This window comes from Pelecanus crispus, chromosome 8 (assembly GCF_030463565.1).
Source record: "Pelecanus crispus isolate bPelCri1 chromosome 8, bPelCri1.pri, whole genome shotgun sequence".
Lineage (NCBI taxonomy): Eukaryota > Metazoa > Chordata > Aves > Pelecaniformes > Pelecanidae > Pelecanus > Pelecanus crispus.
In genome coordinates, this window is record NC_134650.1 from 27,897,593 (window position 1) to 27,921,049 (window position 23,457).

General features: G+C 47.7%; 1 protein-coding gene across 1 annotated transcript in view; it reads right to left on the reverse strand.

The window, feature by feature from the left end:
* NECAB2 (N-terminal EF-hand calcium binding protein 2) overlaps positions 1-14,427 on the reverse strand; it is a 92,004-nt gene extending 77,577 nt beyond the window's left edge. The window contains exons 1-2 of the mRNA XM_075715724.1: positions 14,230-14,427; positions 4,869-4,893 (exon numbers count right to left, since the gene is read on the reverse strand). Of these exons, the coding sequence (XP_075571839.1) occupies positions 4,869-4,893; positions 14,230-14,427 (223 nt within the window). The remainder of the gene's footprint in view (positions 1-4,868; positions 4,894-14,229) is intronic.
* Positions 14,428-23,457: the final 9,030 nt, after the last annotated feature.

Here is a 23,457-nt window from a genome sequence, read left to right on the forward strand (position 1 = left end):
CTGCTTCATTAGCAGTCTCTTAGTACACGTAGGCACTGAATCAAATCACCTTGATACAAGTACCCGAACATGGTAGGAGCAATAACGTGTTTTAGCATCTTGCACCAAGAACATCCAGTTTTACATGAATTAACAATTTATGCTGAGGAGCTTTGGAAGGAAGGGGAGGAGGGAGAAGCTCTTGAGTTCACACAATCAGGCTCCATAGTTACTGTGTCTGAACCAGCCATGTTGCATTAACACAATATGTGCCATCTTTACCAGGCTGGCAGCAGTGGGGAGGGAAATCAAGATGCTTAAAAGATTTCCACATTTATGACACATTAGATGAGACAATTCTTTAAGCTTACAATCCTCGCTTTGTCTTTTAGGTGACCCTTTAATCATCCGGTCTCTGGATGGCAAAAATTAAATTAGATGTTCTAGTTAAACTAGATGGCAAGAGCTGAAGTTTTCTTCAGATTTCCTCCCCACCTATGTCTGTAGGGCTCCTACACAGGTCTACAAGAATGGTTTTAGCATAGTCGAGGAAAGCAAGAGTTGCCAGTTCTGGGTAAAGCTGCCAGCGCTCCCTGACCTGGGAGCTCTCTCCCACTCCATGCCCCTGGCACACAGTGCTGGATGATGATTTGTCTCAGCTGGTTAATTAAAAAGAGCAATGTCCCTGCCAGACAAGAACCTCTGCAGGTGTGGAGACAGCAGAAGCTTGTTAACAGAGTAAAATATTTTGAGAACCTGTGAGTTTGTGTTTTCAGGAGCCTGTCCAGGCTCAGGGCCCCTTCCTGGGATTCTGACAAACATCTAAATGTGTAAGATTTTCATTTTTCAATGGAGGGCTGTGTATGGCACACAGGCCACCTGTGGTAAGACATCTAAGCAGCAGGCTGATGCTTCCACTGTTCCTTGGAGCTGTACCAGGTAAAGCTATGAAAAGACTGAATTTCAACAAATCAATAAATTAAAGGAGAGGATATCAAAGAAGAAATTGTGAAAGAGAGATCCCTAGGGATATTAAATACAAAGATATTAGCTCTGGCTCTGGCAACCTCTGAGCCACAGTTTGTGGGGAGGCTGTACCAAGGGAAATATCCTGCAGCAGCTGCTGTGAGCTGCAGGATGCTGGAGGGGTGGCTATGGGAAGCCGTGACCCCAAAAGGCTGCGGAGGAACATACTGAGCTAATTATGAAGAGTGGCAAACTCTGTTATCAAGAGTTAAGCAAATATGAACGGCTGGTGAAGCTGGCCACCATGACTGGCAGATGCTGTCTCAGGAAAAAAAGCAGCATCTGGAAAAATGCAGGGAAAGGCACTGTAGGACGTACAGTCCTTCAAGAAGACAGCCCCAAGATCATAGAAACAACCCTACTCAGTGAGACTGGAAAGCAGCCACGCTGAGATCGACACACACTCAGCCACCTCACCTTGCAGGAACCAACATGGGGATAGAGCTGCTACTTAAATCCAGACTACTTTGTGACAGCCTGTCATCCAGGTCATAAAAAGCAAAAGGCAGAGTCCCATTTGCCTGGCAGCATTAGTTCCATGGAGAGTACCACATTTTGTTGTCCAAACAATATAACTGTATGTCACCTGCATTGCAAGCAGTGAGAGTGGAAGCAGAGATGGAGGTAACTCCTTCTTCAGAGAACATTTGGCCTTTATTAACAGAGACAGCTGTCCCCGCCACAGTGCCTGTCCAGGGTTAGGAAGAGGCAGGACAAATTTCAGAAGAGCAATTGCAGCCAGCAGCCTCATCAGGGTTCAGTGGGGCACGTTTTCTGCCTACGCTCAGAGCCTTTGGTCTCCTCATCCCCCTGCAAGCCCAGCACTCAGACCTGGTGCACCCCTGGCAGTGACAGATCTCACCCTTAGCAGTTCAAATTCCTGCCTAACACCATCTTTGACAATGAGCTACCAATTTAACCACCAGACATGAGGGTAGGGCTTGTCCTGCTGGTCCTTATTCATACTACCCCAAGCTTATTATGGGTCCTGACACATTAGCCCATCACCATTACATCCAATGCATTAACAGCTACCGGGTGGCAAACATGTCGCTGGCAATCCACAAGCATTTTAACATTTTGTGACCTAGACAAGAGCAGCTCAAGTTCTTCCAATCCATGCAAGCATCCCTGTTTGAGTTTGAGTTGGGATATTGCTGGTTAACACAGAATAAAGATGTTCAAACACCATCCAGGGGAATACCTGCAAAGAGATGAACACCTTTTCATATCTGCACGGCATGGCCAACCAAAGAGACCACTTGTCCATGAGCAATGCTCCCCACAGGCATTACATTATGGGGTACCTGGCCCCCAGGAGGGTATGTCTGCTGGGCTGCTCCATGGAGAGGTGTTTTGGTGCCCAGGGTGGCTGATGGACACCCTGAGGTCAGCTCTGGGGTATTAATCTCTGCTTCTTTGGTCAAATCCAAACTCCCTCTGGTCAGATGAGCAGGACAAGAAAATGCTTAAGTATCACACTGTACCTGAGCCACTAGCTGTCTTCTGTCCATGTGCAGTGCAGTGATCCCGTCTGTTATCCACATGGATCACTTGCTCAAGACTTACAAAGGGAGGAACGTCCACGGAGAAGACCATGGAGGAGCTGGGCAGACTTGTCCCAGGGTGAGGGGCAGAGATAAAAGCAACAGGTTTAGTCTTGCTGATGGAAGAACCTTGTTTGGCCTTTACCTGTTATTCATGCTAAAACACTGAAGGAGTGTTTGCCCGTCATCAGTAACAGAATATGAGGTTACAAAAACAGAAGCTTTGGATGGGTTTCAACAACAGCAAGGGAACTGGTCAGCAGAAGTCACCAGCTTTCCAAAGGTACATCTTTCTTCTCAGAGACCCATCACCAGAGCACACCAAGCAGGTCCAAATGCTCATCACTTCCCCAAGTTATTACCCATGCCACAAAACACAGATTCATGGCTTGCCACTGGCACCTACCAAATACACCAAGAGAGCTGTCCCTGTGGCTAGACCTGCACTGAAATTTAACCCCCATGACCTTGTGACATGGTAAAACCATGAAAATGACAGGTTTGCCCTCTTGGCTGGGTTGGAAAGACGTGTCTGTCTGCCCCTGGCAGGCAGCAGCTCCTTCCATCATGCTGCACTAAGTGGGGAATACCAAAGCTTCAAGAGCAACTTCTGAGCTGCTCCACTCACTCATCCTAGAAAAACCTTAATATTGGCACAACAGCCAAGACAAGATTTTGTACTTTCTGATTCTTCAGCCCCATTGCAGTTGTTCTAAATTTAATTGAGACCAAAACAAAAGCGCAGCATCATTTGGCAGAGCTCAAAAAGCAGTCACTGGAAATAACTACATCAAGACCAGTGCATTAAAGCGCATCCTTTCAAGCTTTGTTCAGCAGAGTAACATCCGTTATTGAAAAGAAAAATCACTGCTTTTGGTTTCAGCTGCCCTACACAGAGGCTGTAATGGAAACTGGAAGTTGGCTGCAGCAGGAGGGAGGCTAAACACGGGCTTAGCAAGGAACAGTTTCACAGGTTGAAGTTTGGAGTGGCATTTTCAACCTCCAACTGAGATGGGAATAACTAACCACAGATTTTAGCCCAGTATCTGCATATCACTAGACTCTCCTGATGAAGGGCAAGTGGCAGGTAAGACTTCATTACAAGCTGGAAACTCTGGCACTCAGCTCCATGGGGGCAGGCACGCCAGCCAGCAGAAAGCAAGCAGGCAGCATCTCTCAGAGGCAGCATCTAATATTTCATCAGACAAAACCTACGCAACAATTAATTTCTCGGGAGGCTGTGAAGTACGACAGTCTGGGTGTCAAGAGCACAAATTCATTTTTCCCTGTAAGGGGCACTTAGAGAGCTCTCCCCCCAATGCCAGCCCCCCCAGCAACTCCCCTTCCATTGCACAACTGCTCAGCTTATCCAAGTAACAAATTTCAATGTCTTATTATCGTGTCAGTTGTTATAACCAAATGCCGACCTTAACAGGGCATTTACTGCTTATATGCCAGCCAGTTCACAGCATCTTTCACTGCTTTACCTAGGGGCAATGACCATCCCTACAAGTTCTCACAGAAATTGGGTATCTCCCTTTTAAATCTGGTAGGGAAAAAACAAACTCTCCCCTGTGCTCCTCTGCACAACCCTCCCACATGTCCCTCTGCAAACACACACTGGTTTGATGCATATTTAATTTTCTTGTTGTACAACAGGGAAAGAATAGAGACTAGGTCTTGGGATTTTAGCTAGGAGACAAAATTAAACTGCTTTTCAAGGTGGAGAGACATCCTGGGATTGGACTCCGTTGCTATGTTTTCCCATAACTATGTTATGTCACAGCAGAACATCTCTCTCCTTTCAGGATCCCAAGTCATTTAAGGAAGACACCTTTGTGTTATTCCCCATCTACAGACAAGACTAGGCTTCAGCAAAGTTGTTCAGCTTTCTACAAGCACAGACTGAAAAGACACATCGATACATGCTGCTCCTTGATCTGTATGTTGCAGTCCTTCAGGAAGCAAACTACTAATACGCAAAGATTAGGTTTCTTGCAAAGCTATTCCAAGATTACCAGGAGGCGGCTCCTCACTTATCACTTAGCTGTGATTTTTTTTTAATGTTCTTTTTTGTAAAATTGCCCCAAACCTGGCAGATCTCACCATGCCAACTTGCACACTAGTATCACATCTGCTCTAAGATTATATCTCAGCCAAAGAAACCACAAAACCTTTCCTGAGGCTTAAACAGTATCGGCATCAGACCCAGTAAACTGAACAACATTTAAACAGTTAGATGTTACTATCTGGGAAAATGGTAATTTGGCAAAAGTTCAATTTGAAAAAAAGTGAAATATGAATGTACAGACTTACCGTTTTTGTCAGCTCTTCTGAAAATCTAGAATTGAAAGAGAGAGAGAAATGTTTTCACTTTGTTGTTCGACTTGAAGGGGTTTTGGTTTCAGTGAAGCCCTTAGCACCAGGTCCATGTTCAATGCCATGCACAGGGCAGGGCCATGTGCTCCAGCCCCGGAAGAACCAGTTCAGGTGCTTTACTGAGCTCACCCTTCCCAGGACCCAGCCCATCACCCCCAGACCCACACAATGGACAGCCCACTCCAGGAGAGAATATCAACAAGTTTGGCTTTGGATAACCAGTGGAAAAGGAGCTAACTAGCAAATGAAAGATAACACAAAATGCTTCCAGCAGTTCATTTATTTCCTGTCTCCCTTACAGAAGAAAGTGGAAAACATGGATCCAACACAAGGGGGAAAAAAAAAAAAATTAAAAAATTACAACAGCCGTGCAGCCAGCCCAGCCAATTTCTCTAGCATCAATAATATCTTTTAAACCAAGTTTCACAGTCTGCACTTCTGAAACAAATTGTTTACAATTTTTTTTTTTTTTTAAAGTAAGTTTCCTGCATGGGAAGGGGATTATATTTAGACTTTAAACTACAGTATGGAGGAACAGCCCACAAAGAGGAATCAGATAGCCATTTCAGAAGGAAAAAAAAAAAAAAAAGAATCGCAATAATGTGTAGTACAGTAGATTTTACCAGGGAGAAAGACAGCAGAAACAAGTGCTATTTTTCTGACTAGCCTCATCTTGGGAACAGTCCCCTGACACAATACAATTAATAGCAAAAGGCTTGTGCAAGGGCTGAAATCTTATAGGTTGCTGCCAAAAATGGCTGCTAGCACAGGTTTGGTCATAAATTACCAAAGAATTAACATGCTCATAAACTGGGCAGAAAAGGGAAAACATTCTCATCGCCTCTTCAGACCTGACCCTATTAATTTGAGCAAGAGCAGAGATTTTGCCCGTACAAAGAAATCTCCCTGCGGAGGGAATAAAAGAACCAGAAGGACAGATCAGAGTCAGCCATAAAACAGAATCTCTTTTTTTCTAGGTCATAAAATCATTACAAAAGAAATATCAGAAGAGAAACTGGTGCACAAAACAAGACACCCAAGAGACAAATTGCATTGCAGAATATGCTATTTAAGTGACTATGGCTTAATTAAGGAACATTAATCATTCTTTTGCCCAAAGTTCTTCCTAGGCTACTTAGGGCAAAGTCAAAGCTGGACTTTCTGGCATACTTCAGCAGAGGCAAACACCCTCTGCTTAAGCCAAACCCAAATGGTGGGAGTCACTGAGTCCTAGCTTCAAGAGAGGGTCATAAAAACCTTACAAGGATTACAGCTTGTGACTACTCCAAAATTGCTTACTACTTGGGCTGACTTTCATTTTTTTTAGAGCAATTAGAAGTTTTGGGAGAAAACCCTATCTGTCTCCATACTTATGGACTTCTTTGAGATTAAATACAGGTTTGAAGGACTGGTCAGTCATGGCTTGTCTATGGGAAATAAGAATAAAGCCAGCCAGGACAAGCAGGACCCCAGCTAGCCCCATGGCTTCAGCAGACATCACCCAGCCATGCACAATCTGCCCTGCCCAGAGTATGAAATATTCCTCTTTTCCTGTCTCGGACACCCCAACTCCTCACTCCCCATGAGCACCTCCAGAATGAGGCACTTTTCTTTCTAGATGCTGATTATTTCTGGGGTTTTTTTGTTTCATCTCCACATCCTTCTATGACTGTTCCCACCGCTTTGAAACAAAGACATTACATCAAGTCTAACACAGAAGCAGCAATGTCTATTTTAAGGTCCTGTGGGAGATCACCACCCCACTAAGCACAACTGTCAGAGGGAGAATGGGAAGGCAAAAACAATAGGTAAAATGCAGCTTAAAGTGGGAGAAAGGCTCAATCTGCAGCACTCTGCTCTGTGGAGCCACCAACCTTGCAATGAACTCTCAGAGCAAGAGGGGAAAAAAAAAATTAGGAAGTGGAAGAAATGTTAAGAAATGGAAGCATTTATGTCCAGCTTCACTAAGTGAACTTTTTAGGGCTTTAACTCCCCCAGATACTCCTAGAAAATATAAGTATTTGTAAATGAACAGGTTGATGGAAGATCACATCAGCTCTGTTACCTACCAAGATTTATTCTACGGGACCAAGCTGTTTAGTTTTTATTGCTAATGAGCAAGATTTATTCTTCCAACTTAATTGGACCACCTAAAATTTGCACACACAAAAAAATTTAAAACAGGACACCTGGAGGGAAAGCAATTTAAGATAAAGTCATCTGTCAACACAGGCAGACAATACATCAAGGTATGAGCACTGGAATGAGCATCAGGAGGCTGATAAAGACATAATATACTCTGTGATAGCTTGGTAATGCTGCCAAAAATGCTGTCTCTGTGAAGACCCAGGATTTACACTCGAGCTCAGCAAACAACAGTGCCCTCCCACACACAACCTGAAGATGCCCTCCGTGCATGTCTTGAATTAGTTGTTCCACTGTGGGAAGGATGTGGTGCGCTTTTGGTAAGGGAAAAGTGTAAGATCTGATGATGGAAGGGAAACTGCAGCCCCTCACACCTCCCCTACGACCAGCAGGGTAAACCCCCGAGGGCAGCTCAGTGCCAGGCTCCCAGAGAGCTCAGGGAAAGGAAAGCCCCAGCCAGCTCCAGGAAGAAGGGAATATAAGCAAGAATGCTGCATCATCTCCAACACAGAGGCTGCAAAGCCAGTCCACCCCGCAGTCACTCTCTGCAGGCTTGCAGGAACTCTGTCGGTGCTGTTCTCAGTCAGCAGCAAAGTCACTTAGACTTAGTCAAGGCAGCAGCCCTGGAGGTCAGCGAGAGTGGAGGTGATGAAATATTGATGGAGAAACGCCCTGTCCTGCCAGGCCCTCCGCAGCAATTGGCTTCCCGCACCTCCGCCCCAGCCGAGGACCGTCCCCAGCGGCTGAGGGCTTCACGAAACAGGAGCCAGCAGCACCGCACAGCCTGACCCAGGATGCTCTTTCTGCTCCATCGCCCCCAGTTCTCCAACTGTCAGGGCAACGTGCCACTTCCAGATGTTAAATGAGAAATTATCCAGTCCAAAAAGTACTGCAGCGACCATCTCCCCCATCAGCTATGCTGTAAACCTATTAAGCAAGTCTCCTGAATCACTGGCTAAGTTGCATGGTGAGTCCACAGGATGCCCACAATATGGGCCAGATTAACCCATTTTATAGGATTTACACAGGCAATGCATGCAGTTTGCTGTCTACAGCATACTTATTCCATTTACCAGGTGTTTAGATGAGTATAAACTCTATTTTATTTAGAGCAAGGAACCCCTCTCAAGATTTCCAATAGCTTTTTTTAAAATGTACATTTTTGTTGTATTCTCAAATGGCTACTACAGATATTTGGCTGGCAGAAGTAAGCAATTCAAAACACTAGTGGTGATAATAAACTTGAAAAAAAAAAATGATGGTTTCAAATTTAAACATTCAGCTCTGCCTTCTCAAAGCTCCTGGATGAGAATGTGCGACACTGGAGGCTGCTTAATGGAGGTTTTCTTGGCAATTTTATTAAATTCACACAAGCACTCCCCTAACAAGCCTAAGAATTATTATAGGGTTTGTAGAGTTTATTAACCCTTCAGCAGGTCAATATGATGTTGATTTCAAATAGAGTGCAACAGAGCAGGAATTTTGTTTTCCAATGTAATCTTGGTGCGGAATCAAGGACAAACAAAACCTAAATCTCCTGGATGAGGAAAGCCTATGAATGAGAAAGCATCCAGATACACAGATATACATAAAAACCCGATTAATCTGTTCACTATGTTCCTACATTCCTGTTCTTCCTTTCTGTTCCTCTGCCTACAAGTCTCAACACCTCATTTGGAGCAGAGACAAGGTTTTTAATCAGGTATGGCCTTTAGCCCTCTAACCCGAGGTACCAGCATGAATTTCCTCTCCTGCAGCCTCTCTATGTTGCTCTTTCCAGTACTAATGCAGGAAGATAGTGACCTGAAGCTTTGTCACTTTGGGCTACATTGTTAGACATTATCAGGCTAATGACCTTTCCCCATGCAGGGGAAAGGTTTGATTTTGGTGTTTCAGTAAGAAATATGCCATTGGTGCGGAAATATTGTGCCATCTAGAGTGGCTCCCCCTCCAAAGCAAGGCTGCTACAGAGCTCCAGGTCTCATGGCATCTTTCCCACTCCAAATCAGATCTCCTTTTTTTGTCTCCCCAAGAGAAGAGCAGTTAACATGAGACCCTAGCCTCTCCTTTCACTCTTACCTTCTCCTTAGATTTTACCTAGCTGTCCTAAATAAAAGTTGCATGAGACAGGCAAGAGTTGCATTAGATGTTCCCACGTTCACAGCACTAGAAGTTACTTTCCCATAAACACCAGCCCTAGGTACAGCTCCGTTTCAAGCACCTGCTTACAAAGCCCTGAAGAGCAGAAGAGAAAGAATGAACTTTTCTGTGTGATTATGTACTTTGCAGTGAGCAATCCCCGAATGCACAGAGCCCAGCCGGCCCCTGCCCCTGCTTTCCAGCCGTGCCCTGCTGGCATGACTTGAAAACAAAGCTTTTAGAGCCTTCCTGTTTCACTTGGAAAAGTGAGAAGTTATATGAGGACACAAGAAGGGAAGTGAATCAACCTTAAAAAAAAAGCAGAAGGAAAAAGGTTAAAGCAGAAGGGGATTGAGAAGGCATTCCTGTGGCTGCGATAGCTTTGCTAGTTAGGGTTGCACTGGAAATTGCATCATTGACAAAACAGTTGGAAAACTGTGTCAGTTCTTGGATCTGCATTTGGAAATGCACCTTTGGCACAAATCAAATTTGCTATATCTTATATCCAAATACTTCACTTAATCCCATGGAGCTGAAAAAGTACATATCAGATTTGGCCACATAAGAGAGGGTACAAGAGGAGCCATAAGGAGGAGAGCTGGATTTGAAATGATATTTCTGACCCTGCCAAAGAAGGAAAGAGGTAGGCAAGGGTCAAAACTAGTTTTCAGCAAAAGACAGAGCAGATCAAACAAAAAGCTTCATCTGACCTGAAATGAATGGCAGTGCTTTCTTCAGGGGCATTTAAAATAAAGCCAAAAAGCAATGAATTTATTCACTGTTGGCAAAGCACATGGCCCTGCCATGGGGATGCTCACCCATACCTAAGGCGGACCCTTATTTTAGATGCCAAGTAGGAGATGAGCTCTTTCAACGGGCTCTCCCTGGTGCAAACCAGACAGGGCACCTCTGCCTGCAGCCACCGTGGCTGACCAGGTCTTGCACTTCTGCAGTTCACACTCCTGCTGTCAATGCAAGTTTTTGACAGTGACACGAAGGCAGAAGAGATGAGTAAGGACAGTCGGTAAGTCAGCACTGAAGTACTCCCAGACAGAGCAATACCTGTCTAGACATTTCCCATGCCTTGGGAGCCATCCACATCAGCTCTATATTGCATGTGGACTCATTCACACTCAGCAAATATAATCTGATATAGGCTTACCCCACGCACACTATATTCACCCTTTCATAAGTCTTGTGACATTTGTGGATTTGTTCTGGACTGGAAATGCCACCATCACCACATGTGGATTCGAGCAGCACCATGACAGTTTCAGCTTCCTTTTAATAATGGGGTTTTGTCCTCGTGCATGCAGACAGAAGCTCAGAGCCTTTGGAGGGTGTCTTCAAGCAGCCCAGAGGGCAGATAGAGAACGTAGCATTACCATGACCTCGCATCATAAGCTGCGGATAGACACTAGTTATCTACAGCAGATTACACATGCTGCCGACCCTGAGCATTTGGCTTTTGCAGACGGAGCAGCGGTGTGCAATCCAAGCCCATGGAGCAAACACCCAAAGGCAAACACCTGAGGCCCAGCGCAGGGTGCAGACCCTTTGCTCAACCCCAACCCCTTACGCTGATTTGACTGACGTAATAAAAGCTGACCATTAAATGCAGAGTGATGTTTTCCAGGTTCCTAGAGTAACACATCACCTCCGCTTGATTTACTACCACCAGCTGAAGAGCGTCTATTGCTCCCTAGTTTTACTTGCTGCCTATTCTAGGCAATTGCTTAGGACTTAAATATCTTCTCCATTAGTTTATACAAAGGGTTTCGTTAATCTGCAATTTCAGCCATTTTTTACACTTGGAAACCTATGATTTTGAGCTGAACTGGTAAACATTATTCAACCTTTTAAATTGTTTACCTAAAAGAACATGAGCAAAATAAAAGAAAAATGCTGAAAACAGCCCTAAGTTAAGATTCATCCTCCAGTTGGCAGTAGTCAGGCTGATAGTAAAAGACACCTAACCCCCTTGTTGTATTTCAGTCTTCCTCAGCCTTCAGTTTTGCCCCACAACGCCACAGTTTTTTTTCTTTGGTGGAAAGGGTGTATGGAACTTTGTACTGACCCGCCAGCCACCCTCATGGTCTGGAGGAGTCAAAACAAGCATGTTGGGGATGGCTGAGTCAAAAGAAAGCCAGAACAGAAGAAGTAGTGACTAAGGTACCATTAGCATCAGAGCCATCTTATCCAATTCATAGCCAAGACCAAGCTTAACCCTCCTTCCCCAGCCCCCGATGAACTGCCTACATAGCACACCAGCTCATGCGAATGTGTTAGTTAAATATAAAATCTTACAGGTCTTTTACTTCATCCCCACCCACCAAGGAGCCGCGCTGCTGCGTGGCTGGGACTTGCTGCTTCCCCAGCACATCCACGAAATGCAAGAATGTGAATGAGTTAATTAGAAAATACGTTCTCATCCCTGAGGATTCAGTGGAATCTTTGTTACGTTCCTGCTAATGTGTGAAAAGTAACCTAAATGCGTGTTCCTGTGTTTGAACTGTTTGGCTGAAAGCGGGGGGTCTCACAGTGCACTTGAAGAGCCTGTTACAGTGAAGCCACAGCTTCAATTGAAGTTTCTATTGTAACTGGAGAAAAAGGAGAGAAGCAAGTTCTAAGGGAGGAGGGAAAAAAAACACCAAACCTTACATTTCCAGCATCCATTTCTACTTTCAGCAGGTGAGAAAGGGCTCCCAGACCCATTGTGAAAGGGAAAAAAGATCAGGAGCTGCATACCCAGCTCTATTGTATTTCCAACCCGTTAAGCCAATCTGAAAGTTCATGGCTCATTTTCTGAGCTCTAACCTCAAAGTAGGAAAAGAAAAAAATCCATTTAAAGACAGTAAAGTTGAACAGATAAGATACTATTTTGGTGGAAAAACAGTCCTAACTCAAGAACCTCTTGTATAAACTTAATGTTGCTTCCCAATTGCATTTATGCTCCAAAGCCCAGATTCCAGATTGTTGTAAAATTTTGGTAATTTCAGGGCAGGTAAAAGAAAAAAGAAAAAAAAAAGAAAAAGAAAAAACCAAACAAGTTAACTTAAAAGACATAAGGGTATTAGTTGCATTTGTCCTTTCAGTTTCTCCATGAAGCAGCATTTCCTACAGCCCACAGCTGCCCACCTGCTGGCCCATTTCACCGGGCATGACCATCCATCAAGCGCTCTGCTCTCCAAGCCGTTTTTGGCAGCTCAATAGACACAGTCAAACTGGTTCTTTCAGGGAACTGAGATGCCTATCAGCCCAGGGTGCTCAGAGATGTAATGAGTTTCAGACCCACCAGCCCATGCCAATGCCTACCAGGGACGTGGTAGAAGATTCAGCAATTATTTAGAAAATGCAAGGGCTTGCCTGGAAGAGCTACTATTGCCTAACTCCAAGGAAGCTGGAGGAAAGCATAAGTTATCTTTTACTACAGCCAATGCCTCAGTAGCTTATTTTTGCATTCACTACATTTTTTTTAAAGCCTGGAGATAACAAAGCTGAGGATCTATGTGTTTAATTACTAGATGCTGTGGAAAGACAGTGTAATTACACCATTTGCACACTGGTTGATTCCAGCCTATTCTCCCAATTCATTTAAGTGCAAATAGCCTTGTTAGCTCCCTAATTGGGAAGTCTATAAATACCGCAGCTGAGGCACTAAGCACAGCCCTACCTGCCCGCACAAACCTGGGAAAGGGAGTCCCAGGTCCCACACACTCACAGGCATCCAGGACCTTGCTGCCCAGCTCCTACTGCGTAGACCCTCACAGCTGCACCCCTTCACGGACAGTGATCCAGTACCCAGGGCAGATGCAGGACCCTGGGTGCACCCCTGTGCCCAGCTAACCTGGGGCAACCCATGGTGCAAGACTGGGGGGTTTGCAGGACCTAGAGTCCTGCATCCCCATCCAGTCAAGCTAGTACCAGGATGAAGGATCTACAGTGCATCACCACCCCAGATGGTCCAGGGGATGCAGGACCTGGGGGCCACCCTCATACCCAGCCAGTCCAGAGGGTGCAGGAAACAGGGTGCACCCCCATGCCCAGCAAGCCCAGGGGTGCAGGATCCTAGCAAGGAGACAAAAGATACAGGCTGCATCCCCATGCCCAGCCAGTCAAAAAAAATGCAGGACCCAGGCTGCACCCTCATGCCCAGCCATTTTGGGGGTGCAGGACTCAGGAAAGGGGATACAGGATTCAGACTGCACCCCCACACCCAGCCGGTCCGGGAGATGCAGGACCAAGGTGCACCTTATTCCCAACTGTCCCAGGGTGTCGCAGGGCAAAGGGATGCAGGATCCGGACTGTACCCCTAGTGGCCAGCCAGTCTAGGAGGTACAAGATCCAGACAAGTGGGTGCAGGACCCGGGCTGCAACCCCATGCCCAGCCAGCCCAGGGGCACAGGATCTGGAAAAGGGGTTACCGGATCTGGGCACCCCGACACCCAGCCAGGCCAGGAGATGCAGAACCGGGGCTGCACCCCATCCCCAACCGGCCAGGGATGCAGGACCCGAGGAGTAACCCTGATGCCAAGCCGGTCGAGGGGTGCAGGATCCGGCAACGAGGGTGCAGGAACCGCCGCGCACTCCCGTGCCCATGCAGCCTTGTGGTTGCAGGATCCGGCCAAGCGGATAGAGGAGCCGCTTGCTCAGCCGGTCCGGGAGATGCTGGACCCGGGCACAGCACCCGAGCAATAACGCCGATCCCGACCCCGCTGGATGGGTGCAGGACCCGGGCAAAGGGATGCAGGACCCGGGCTGCACCCCCACTCCCACCCCGTCCGCGGCTGCAGGACCCGCGCAAGGGGATACAGGCTCCGGGCTGCACCCCCACGCCCACCCCGTCGGGGGGGTTGCAGGACCCGGGGTACAACCCATCCCTAACCGGTCCAGGGGGTGCAGGACCCGCGGAATAACCCCGACCCCGAGCCGGTGCAGGATCCGGGCAGGGGGAGAGGCAGGAGCCGGCGAGCCGCCCACGCCCGCCGGCCCTCGGGGTGCGGGGACCACTCACATCGAGGATGACGGAGGTGCCCTTCCTCTGCGCGGCGGCGGCGCCCGGGGTGAGCAGCTCCCGCTCGGCGACGCCCTTGTCGCTCATCCTGGCCCCCACCCAGCGCAGCAGCCCGTCCAGCCCGCGGAGCGCCGGCGGCGGCTTGCGCAGCAGCCTGTGCACGCCGGCCCGGCAGTAGCGCGCTGCCTGCTCGCACATCGCTCAGCCCGGCCTCATGCCGGAGCCGGGGACTCCCTCCTCCTCCTCCTCCTCCTCCTCCTCCTCCTCCTCCTCCTCCTCCCACCGCCACACGGCGGGCAGCGGGCAGGGGCGGGCCCGCGGGGGGACCCGGGCGGCCGGGGGGCTCCTGCCCGAAGAGTAAGGGGGGGATGTTTGGGGTGGGGGTATGTCACCCCGGAGTAGCCCCCGTGGGTGCTGACTGCGTGCTCCCACCCCCCCATACAACACCACCACCACCCCCGCCCCGACACAAAGCATCCTTTTAGGCATTTTCTATCTAAAAAGAGCATTCCTGTGGCACGTCCGCTCCCCTCTGCAGCCTCCCTACCCCAACAACAGATTTTAGCAGCTCTTTGTAAGGACAGCAGAGAACAAATTTCTTGCTAGGAAATAAAACTTGCCCCAGACCCCCTACTCCTACTCCAGGAAGTCCCTGTACAATGAATAGCCAGCGATTCCAGCTGGGGTTCTGCAGCATTCATGGCTACAGAGCTAATAACAGTGCTCAGCTGGATAAATATTTCTAATCCTCTAATTCTGTATTATGAGGATATTCCTTTGTGATGCTCCTGTGCTCACCTACACAGGCCAAGGTCTGCCCTTGCAGTAGGGGCAATAAGTCTTCTGGCCAAAACGACACTAAATCATTTCATCTCCCCCTCCACACTTGAGGAGATGCTCCCAGTTTGAGTTCAGACCCAGAAAGGCACCAAAGGCAGAGAGCTCTGACCCAGACCCTCTCAGAAGGTTCGCCAGAGCACTGAAGGAGTCATGGGCTCCAAATGACCTTTCCCCCCTGCCCAACCATGGCAGCCAGACCCTCTCACGGGCAGCTCTGGGGGACTGTATGCCCCACAGGGGCCACGTCCCTAGGTTTGAACACCTCTGACTCAGAAGCCAGCAAGCCCAGCACCCCCATGCAAGCATTATGCCCTTCCCACACTGACCCCTATGCCTGATCTCCAAATGAGGAACAGCACAATCGCTCCAAAAGGCCTGACCAGCTACTGCTTTAAGAGGAAACTAACGAGCAACAAATGATTTCTTTAAACAGAGCTTATATATTGCAGTGCACCAGAGCCTAGACCCCCCCAGCAAAGCCTACCTGGAGGTATTATTTAGCCTCATCTTCTAACCACCCATCTTTATTCAGGTAAATTAGGGTGAAACTTCAGTGTTTGAGGTGAAAGGTGGGGGAATGCACATTCTCCTCTCAGCTGCTGCTCAAAGAAAAGCAAGTGGCAGCCCAGTTCTCTCTGCTGGAGTACACGGATAATGGCTGGAGGCTCTTGAAAGGCTTTTAAATAGATGGGGAACAGAGAGGTGTGGCAGTAGGCCAGGATGCCCGTGGGCTGAGCCCCTCTTTCACCGAGCTCTTGCTTTCAGGGTTTCCTTCTTCTCTAGCAATACAAAATTAATGGGGGAAAAAGGAGGAACTTCAGGGGGTTTATGTTGGCTCACGGGAGCTGTATGGAGCACTTTAATGACTCTGTGTTCATTTCCAGGAATGCTCAGAGCAGGCTGGTGTGCAACCCAGCCATCGCTCAATCCCCACTTACATCTCACAGCAAAGATAATCTAAGGTAAGGCAACGTCTTACCACCCTTGCCATGGGTGCACCAGCCACTGATGCTAATCTGCCCATACTCCTCATGGCCTGAACTATTCTGCTCTTTTTTACTTCTACAATCCTCAGATTATTCATATGCTTCTTTCTCCTTTAGACATCCCTCTCCTAAATGGCTGGTTCAGACTGTATTAATCACACCCAGTTTAGGATTACTATATGCTTGTTATTTAAAACTATTTAGTGAATAAGTTTATAAATAAGGTTCTTCGAATTTTCCTTTCTGTGTGCTATGAAGATTCCTTACTTGGCTTGGAAGTTTGGGGCTATTTCTGTGCTTTTGTAAAAAATCAGTTCTTGTTAATGTCAAAACCAGCTCTACCACAGTTAAGTACTCATTTATTCCTTCTAAATTGATCTAGATAGAAAAAGTTTCAGCCACTCGGGCATTAGGAAGAAGCCAGCCATTCACATTGGGAAGTTAACTGGCTGTATTGCTAAGGGCTCAGTTATTCCCAAGTTTCCACGAGGTTTAAGTCTCCCTTTGACGAATAAATGGAAAAGACAATTCTGTACTTATCTGAGCCAGGTGAGAAGACACAGGAACCCCCAAGACATGTGCTCAGGCTGCTCCCAGCCTGTGTGTCACACCACAGCTAAGGGGGAAGGCAGAGGCGTAGACCTCGGGCTGGGCTCTGTGTGCCAAAAACCATCCCCCCGCCTTCTGCCGAGGGCAACAGGACACTGTCTGTCCTGTCCAAATAAACACGACTGCAGCCAAGGCATCGGGGCTTTGCTAACCTCTCCCACCACCCTGTGCTACCAGTCATGGCACTGCCCAGGTCCCAGGCAAGCAGCCATCAACCAGGGCCAGAAGAAGAAACCAAACAAGCGATGGACAAGTGGAGACAATAGGGTTTTGACACCCCTTTAGCCAGTCGGTGGAGCATCTCTTTAGCTGCTGCTCCCTGGCATCCAGCACACTTTTTGCTCTTTCATTAAAGGTGGAGAGAGCGGGACCACCAGCAGGCGCTGGCTGCCTTGAAAGCTTTATGTATGTGCATAACGCAGATGCTGAGTGGCGTAGGAATAAATTGGAGAGAATAAAGAGGAGACAACAAAAAGCACAGTTAAATCCAGGCAAAGTGCATCCCAGTGAAAGCAGCAAGCATTAATTACAGGTCTCGACAGATCCAGTAAGATGCAGAGAGCTCATTTCTAAGCCTCACCAACCATACGCTTACAGGTCCACAGCTCTGATTGGGTTTGAACACTTTCTCCCCCTCCCTGCAGCAATGAGTACACTCCTGTAAGGAGCAGTCAGGCCACACAGCACCCAACAGCAGCCTGCTGTCTCCACTGCTGACCTGGTGGCATTTTGCTTTCTATGCTGCTTTGCAGGCAGAGAGCTTGAATCCTGCCCGACAGCGGCAAGGGCGAGCTGCAGAGGGAAAGGCAGCAGCTGCAGCTTCACCTTCCCCTCCTTGACATATAATGGTGAGCTTCCCCCCGCTGTGGCACTAGCCAGGCACACACCTGGTCCCAGACCACTACAGCCTTACAAATGAAGGATACAGTAAGGACAGAAAGGTTGTTGAAGGCTGGGAGAGATCAGACCTATTCTCCCTCACCCCTAGCTCCAAGTTCAGAAGCTCAGAGATCTCAAGAAAAGGCTATTTCCATCCCAGTTTCAGGTCTGATCTTGGCCCAGCAGTTTTTCCTCCCCAGTGTACGTGGTGCTCAGCACAAAGCATTGGTTTACCCATATCACTGACAGCATTTGCAAGCTTTCATATGGGGCTTATTCAGGTGCTACACCCAACATTTTTCAGCAGCTTCTGGGAAGGCTGTTGGAGAAGGAGCTCAAATCCTGTGCTGTAATTTCAGATGAGAGGCCACCTGAAGAACCCAAGGGCTTCTCTAAAAGAAAGGTCCGAGACAGAGCAGAAGTCCTGCCTGCACCCTGGTACGGCAGGCAGAGACAGCGGCTTTCATCTCCCCTTTGAATTCTGCCTTCTCCCCCCTACCCCTCTGCACACAGCAGGGAGCTTTATTTAATTAAAAACTTCCAACAGGCAGGACCTGCAGCCTCACTTGGTGCAAAATGTCACATATGACTTACTAATATTTACTAATGACTGAGGGATTGAGGTTAATCCAACTGTTCAATGGCAGGAAGAGGAAATGGGGACCCTGTTACAGAGACAGGAATTAGGCAGAGCAACCTTGCCCGCCCAGCCTGGAGGCTGTAACGCTGCTTTAGTCCCTGTACTGATTCATGTTTATTATAAGGCAACGTGTAATCACCAGGTGATTTTGTAACAAATTTATACCCCAGCTTGAAAATGCCACACTGCCAACAGTACCAAGGTAATGCACCGGTCTGAACCGAAGAAGACCCAGGGACACCATGTGCAATGTATGTCCACCCCTAAAAATACAACAAAACCCTCTCCCCTCTGCAAGTTGGGGGGTGCAGAGCTCATGGTTTGGGGGACACAGCTCCCTCACACACTGCTAATAAAGTATCAAGTCCACCCCAGTCACTGGGTTTCTGATCCAGGCCCTTCAATCAGGGCAGGAGCTGAAGCAAGTATGAGCTTCAAATGCACCATTTTATATCGCATTGATTGAGAGCGCTACACTCGTTCTTGCTTTAAAGCAAAGTAAACTTTGACTGTAAATACCTCCAGAGCCTTTTCCAACTGCAGTTACACTAATGAGCAAAAAAAAATCCCTTCTTTTAAAGCACTCCTGCTTGCACCCAAACATCACCTTCTCAGGGTCTTTTTTTGAGGAATTACTTATCCTCCCTAATGCACTTGGTTGCTGCAAATGGAGACCACACACAATGTGAGAGTTCAAGTTTTTCTGGGTCCTGTTCCTAAAGGCAACCACTAGACATCTGGGAAACCTCATAAAGGGGAATTACCTGGACTAACGTCACCATCAAATAGAACTCCTGCAGCATTAGGAGGCCCCAGAGCTGAGATGGTTCTCCAGAGCAGTATGAGGAATTACCAGTGTAAGAAAAAAAGGTCAAATAAATTTAAAAAAAACATCAAAGCTCCAAATCACAAGAGACTCACTTTCCCTCAACATAGACAGGCTCATCCCAGAGCGGGCCTGGGAGCTGTGCAGCTTCTCCCAAACTCTCAGCAGCATCACAGTTCCTGGCTGGGGCTGCCCATGGGCTCTGACCATCCTGTGAAATTCAGGACACGTGGGCTGGGGTTCCACGCCAGCTCCAGGCATGGCCTTTCCTCCCCAGTGAAGTTGCCGCCATTTAGTGGAAACCTTAAAAACCAAAGATCATTGCATTTTTGTTACTCTGAGGTGCAGGGATGCAGGCAAACAGCAGGTAAAACCCTTCTGCTGATGGCTGCTGAATAAATTCAGAGGGTGGTTGGGTTTGTATTGGTGTTTTCTAGCCTGCTTGTTTGGGTATTAAGGGGGCATTATGCAGCTCTGTTGTTTTGGCAGTTGAGAAAATGAGCATTTAACACCAAAACCGACCCACCCTTGATGAAAGTTACAGGCCACTGACTTGACACAGCTTGTGATTGTGTACTTGTAGGGAAGAGATATTGTAACATTCTTCTTGCAGGTTTATTACTTGTAATAGCGTTCACATAAAGCAGACAAAAATATTTTTCCTTTCAACATGCAATTTAGGTCAGAACTATTAAGAACCCTTGGAATAAGCTAATCCATTTCTAGTGACCTTTCAAAATTACCCTTTGTTTCTCATGCCTGGTACACTTCATATTGGATCATATGTAACAGTATAAAAAGCAAAGAAATGGGGAATTGTAGACTTTCAGATTAATAAGCCTGTGTGTGGTCTATTGCACCTTAATAAATTAATGCTTCTTTATAGTTGACCTCGTGTTCTCCCCAACTGCAACATAAAACTATTAATTTACATGATTTTAATGGAGAAAATGTGTCGGTAAATGTATTGAAATCAGAGTTACCAAGCTTCTTCATAGCAAAAGTGGGGAGGGAGTGACTGGCATTTTTTCCCATTGCTCATGCACTTCAGAATTAATTTCTAAAGTAATTTCCTCCTTTTCCCAGCAGGTACCACCCCTGGCCACATTTGTGGGAGGCAAGAAGATTTCCCCAATTTATTACTGACAATAAATACCATTAATTACTGCTCAGCAGGTAACATCTGACAGTTTTCAATGTAAGAGGGACTCCGTCTGGGGTACCCGATATAGGCATGATGGCAAAGCCCCCTCAGCGAGAGCCCGGGCAGGGTCTCAAGGCAAAGCCAGGGCATGGGCAGGACACTGGCTGAGAGCTGCCCAAATGGATGCTCGGTTTAAAGAAGTAAAATAGAAACCTTTTTTTATTCTTAACATATTTAGCCTGTGGCTAAAGCTGCAAACACATGGAGGTTATTCAGAAGGGCATAAAACTTGCCTGAGTATCCCTTTGCCTGCGGCATTGCTCTCTGTCCTCAAAGTGCTGCTGAAACTGCAGGACAGGAGCAATTTTGGCACAAAACCCGTGCTGAGAGAGGCTGAACCTCCAAGCCAGGCTTGCTTCACACAACCCCAGCACCACACTGGAGCCCAAGGGTGGGAGCATCCTCTGATCTGCTCTGCGGGAATTGAACAGCCAGAGGACGAGTTGGACATGAAAACACAAGACAGGTCTGGCACCTTGTGCTAACGCTCAGGGACTGCTTGAGCAGCAGCCGGGTGGCTGTAATTTGCCCTCAGCCACTCTGGGGACACCCGGCACCAAACGTTTCACGTAGCTCCAGGGTTTGCTGGTATATTTATCTACGCAGGCAGCTGTGTTCCTAGATGGGATCCCCAGGGATGAAGGATCACTGCCACAAAGCACCTACCATAAATGATGTTCGGAGGAAGCACGTGGCATGGCAGCAAGCACCGGCGGTAAGGAGGAGATGTCTCTCAAGGATCCCCAAAGGATACTCACTGCAACTCCCAGGAGTTAACCAGCCTTTCACGTACAGACCACCAATTTAGTAGCATACTGAAGGCTGCTCCCTACTGCTCAAGCACCGGGCACATTCATTTTTTTCTCACCATTTTATTTGCCTTGTTTGCTGTCCTCAAAGTGGACAAGTGGGGAAGTGGGGAAATTATTTATGTCTTACACTGCTCCAGTAATTATTCACCAAGAGTTTGGGTGAGTAACATCTTCCATTTCTCCAGTCCTGCTCACCACTGGACACACAAAAAAATCACTTTATGAGCATGTTACTGGGTTTCCTGGTTGTGAAGCCATTTAAAAATGCTGCTGTGTTTGCCACTTTGTGATTAAACTCATGTAATTTAATGGGTTTCACTGAGACATCAACAGGCCTGCAAGGCAGCTATCGATTTCCCACAACAAAGGGCTGCACTTGACATAATTTAACAGGATCACCATTAAGTGACTTTGAGCTGCAGGCACTGGGATGCTCACAGATGAGAGCTCACTGGGATCTCCCAGAAAATGTCACCCCAAGCAAGGCAGCTCCTGACCCAGCATCCCCAGCGGAGCATGAAGGTGAGTGGAGCAGCAAATGCCTTTCCCCCATGAAGTCCCCTCCATCCCACAAGGCCAGAGCTGGAAAAGGGCCACCTTCGTCCTGTGGTCATCACCTTTGTGGCAATGTCATGCCTGCAGCCTGTGCGGCACTGGAGGGCTGCATGCCTGCAGCACAGCATGCAAGGACATCTAGTGCCTGATGCTGAAGCTGCAAGGAGGGACAGGGTTACAGGAAAGTGTGTTTTTCTGGTGGTTTATCTCCTCGCAGTAACAAAAATGTCCCCGTGGGCCCAGCACCAGCAGTGCTCCAGAGAGCAGGGTCCTGGTGGGAGGGTCACTGCAAGGCTCTGATGTGTGTTTCAGCTCTCTGCGACATCTGGGGCTTCGTCTCACCAGCTGGAGCTCCCAGACAGCCCATGCCCCCTTGCCTGAGACACAGCTCCTCTGACAAGTCCAGTTTGGCCAGTTTTGGGCCATTTCCCCAGCTGGGCTTCGATGCATCCTGCATGGCTCATGGGGTAATGCAGGTAACGCAGCACTGCTGGTGAGAATGTGAGGTTTGTGTCTTCATCTGCTTGCAGTGCCCACCTGTATCTGTTTCGTGGGCTTCTCAAAGTCTGGCAGAGATACAGCATCCTAACCGAACACTGCATCTAGGGATGGAGCTGACCACATGGTTTGCAGCATGAGAAACCAATCCTGTTTTCAAAGGACATGCTCCCATCCAAGAGCCATCCGTAGCCAAGCTGGTGCATTAAAGCTGCTTGGGCAACACAAACAGGGCTTGTCAAGCCCTTGTACAAACAGAAATACCGTATTTCTGAGGATAAGCTAAGCTATCAACAGTTGAGGAAGGTGGATAATCAAGACGTCAAAACCATCTCATGAGGCTAAAAGGACGGAGCATCGCAGATTGACACGCAGGTGTATCAGCGGTTTAGGCACAAAGCATGTTTGCATAGTACCCGTTCTGCGAATGTCCCTGCAGAGCTCTGGGACACAGGACGGCAGCAGGGAGGGCAGTGGTCCGGCTGAGCGCTGCGGCACGCTGCAGCCAAGGTCAGAAACTCGTTGCACAGAAGCGCTGCCAGCAGATGACCTTGCACACTGGCCCCTCCTTAGTCAGTGGTCCTCACTCTGTAAAACAGAGATTTTCTTTAAATGAGACTCGGAGAAGATGGTTGGAGTTAGGGAAGGTTCCACTGGGGCACGCAGTTCAACAGAGAACCTGAAATAATTACGGATTTGGGATGTTTTAATCTAGGCCATCCCCACAGGTAGGGATGTGTCCCTTCGCACTTTAAAGGACCTTTACTCTGCAAAAACGAACCTGTCTCACAGCGCGCTTCATGTGGGTGCTGGTGAGCTTTGCAGTCGGGAGAGGGAGCTGTGCTGCTGCGGGACGGACGCACGGACACCTCAGGGAGGGCAGAAAGCCTATTTTCGACCAGGCCTTGCAGCACAATATGCTCGTGTTTCCTAAATAAAATATTGATCTAAAGAGGTTTCAATTGAATGAATCAACATTTTTCTAGTTGTCTTCCCCTCTTTCCTTGGAAGTTTAAAAAAACCCCATAGCTATTCACAAAATCGGTGCAGGTTTATGAATAACCTTGGGCCCCCTGAAAAATCGCTTTTTTAACTCGCTTGCTACCCCCGTCTTGGTGCTGCCCTGCTTGCACAAAGCCTCTGTACAACACCCAGGCACCCCCAGGCACCCACCCATCCTCCCCCATCCCACCTGCCACCCACCATCTCTTCACCAAAATGAAAGATCCCAGCTCTGACCTTCCCACTGCCAGCTGCATCCTGCATCACATGCACACAGGTTTTAGCCTCTTAATTGAAGTTTGAATCACACCTTCAGAAGCCCAAAACTGTTTCCCAGCAAAACCTGTCCTGACAGCTTTCCCACCGCGTACAAGTCC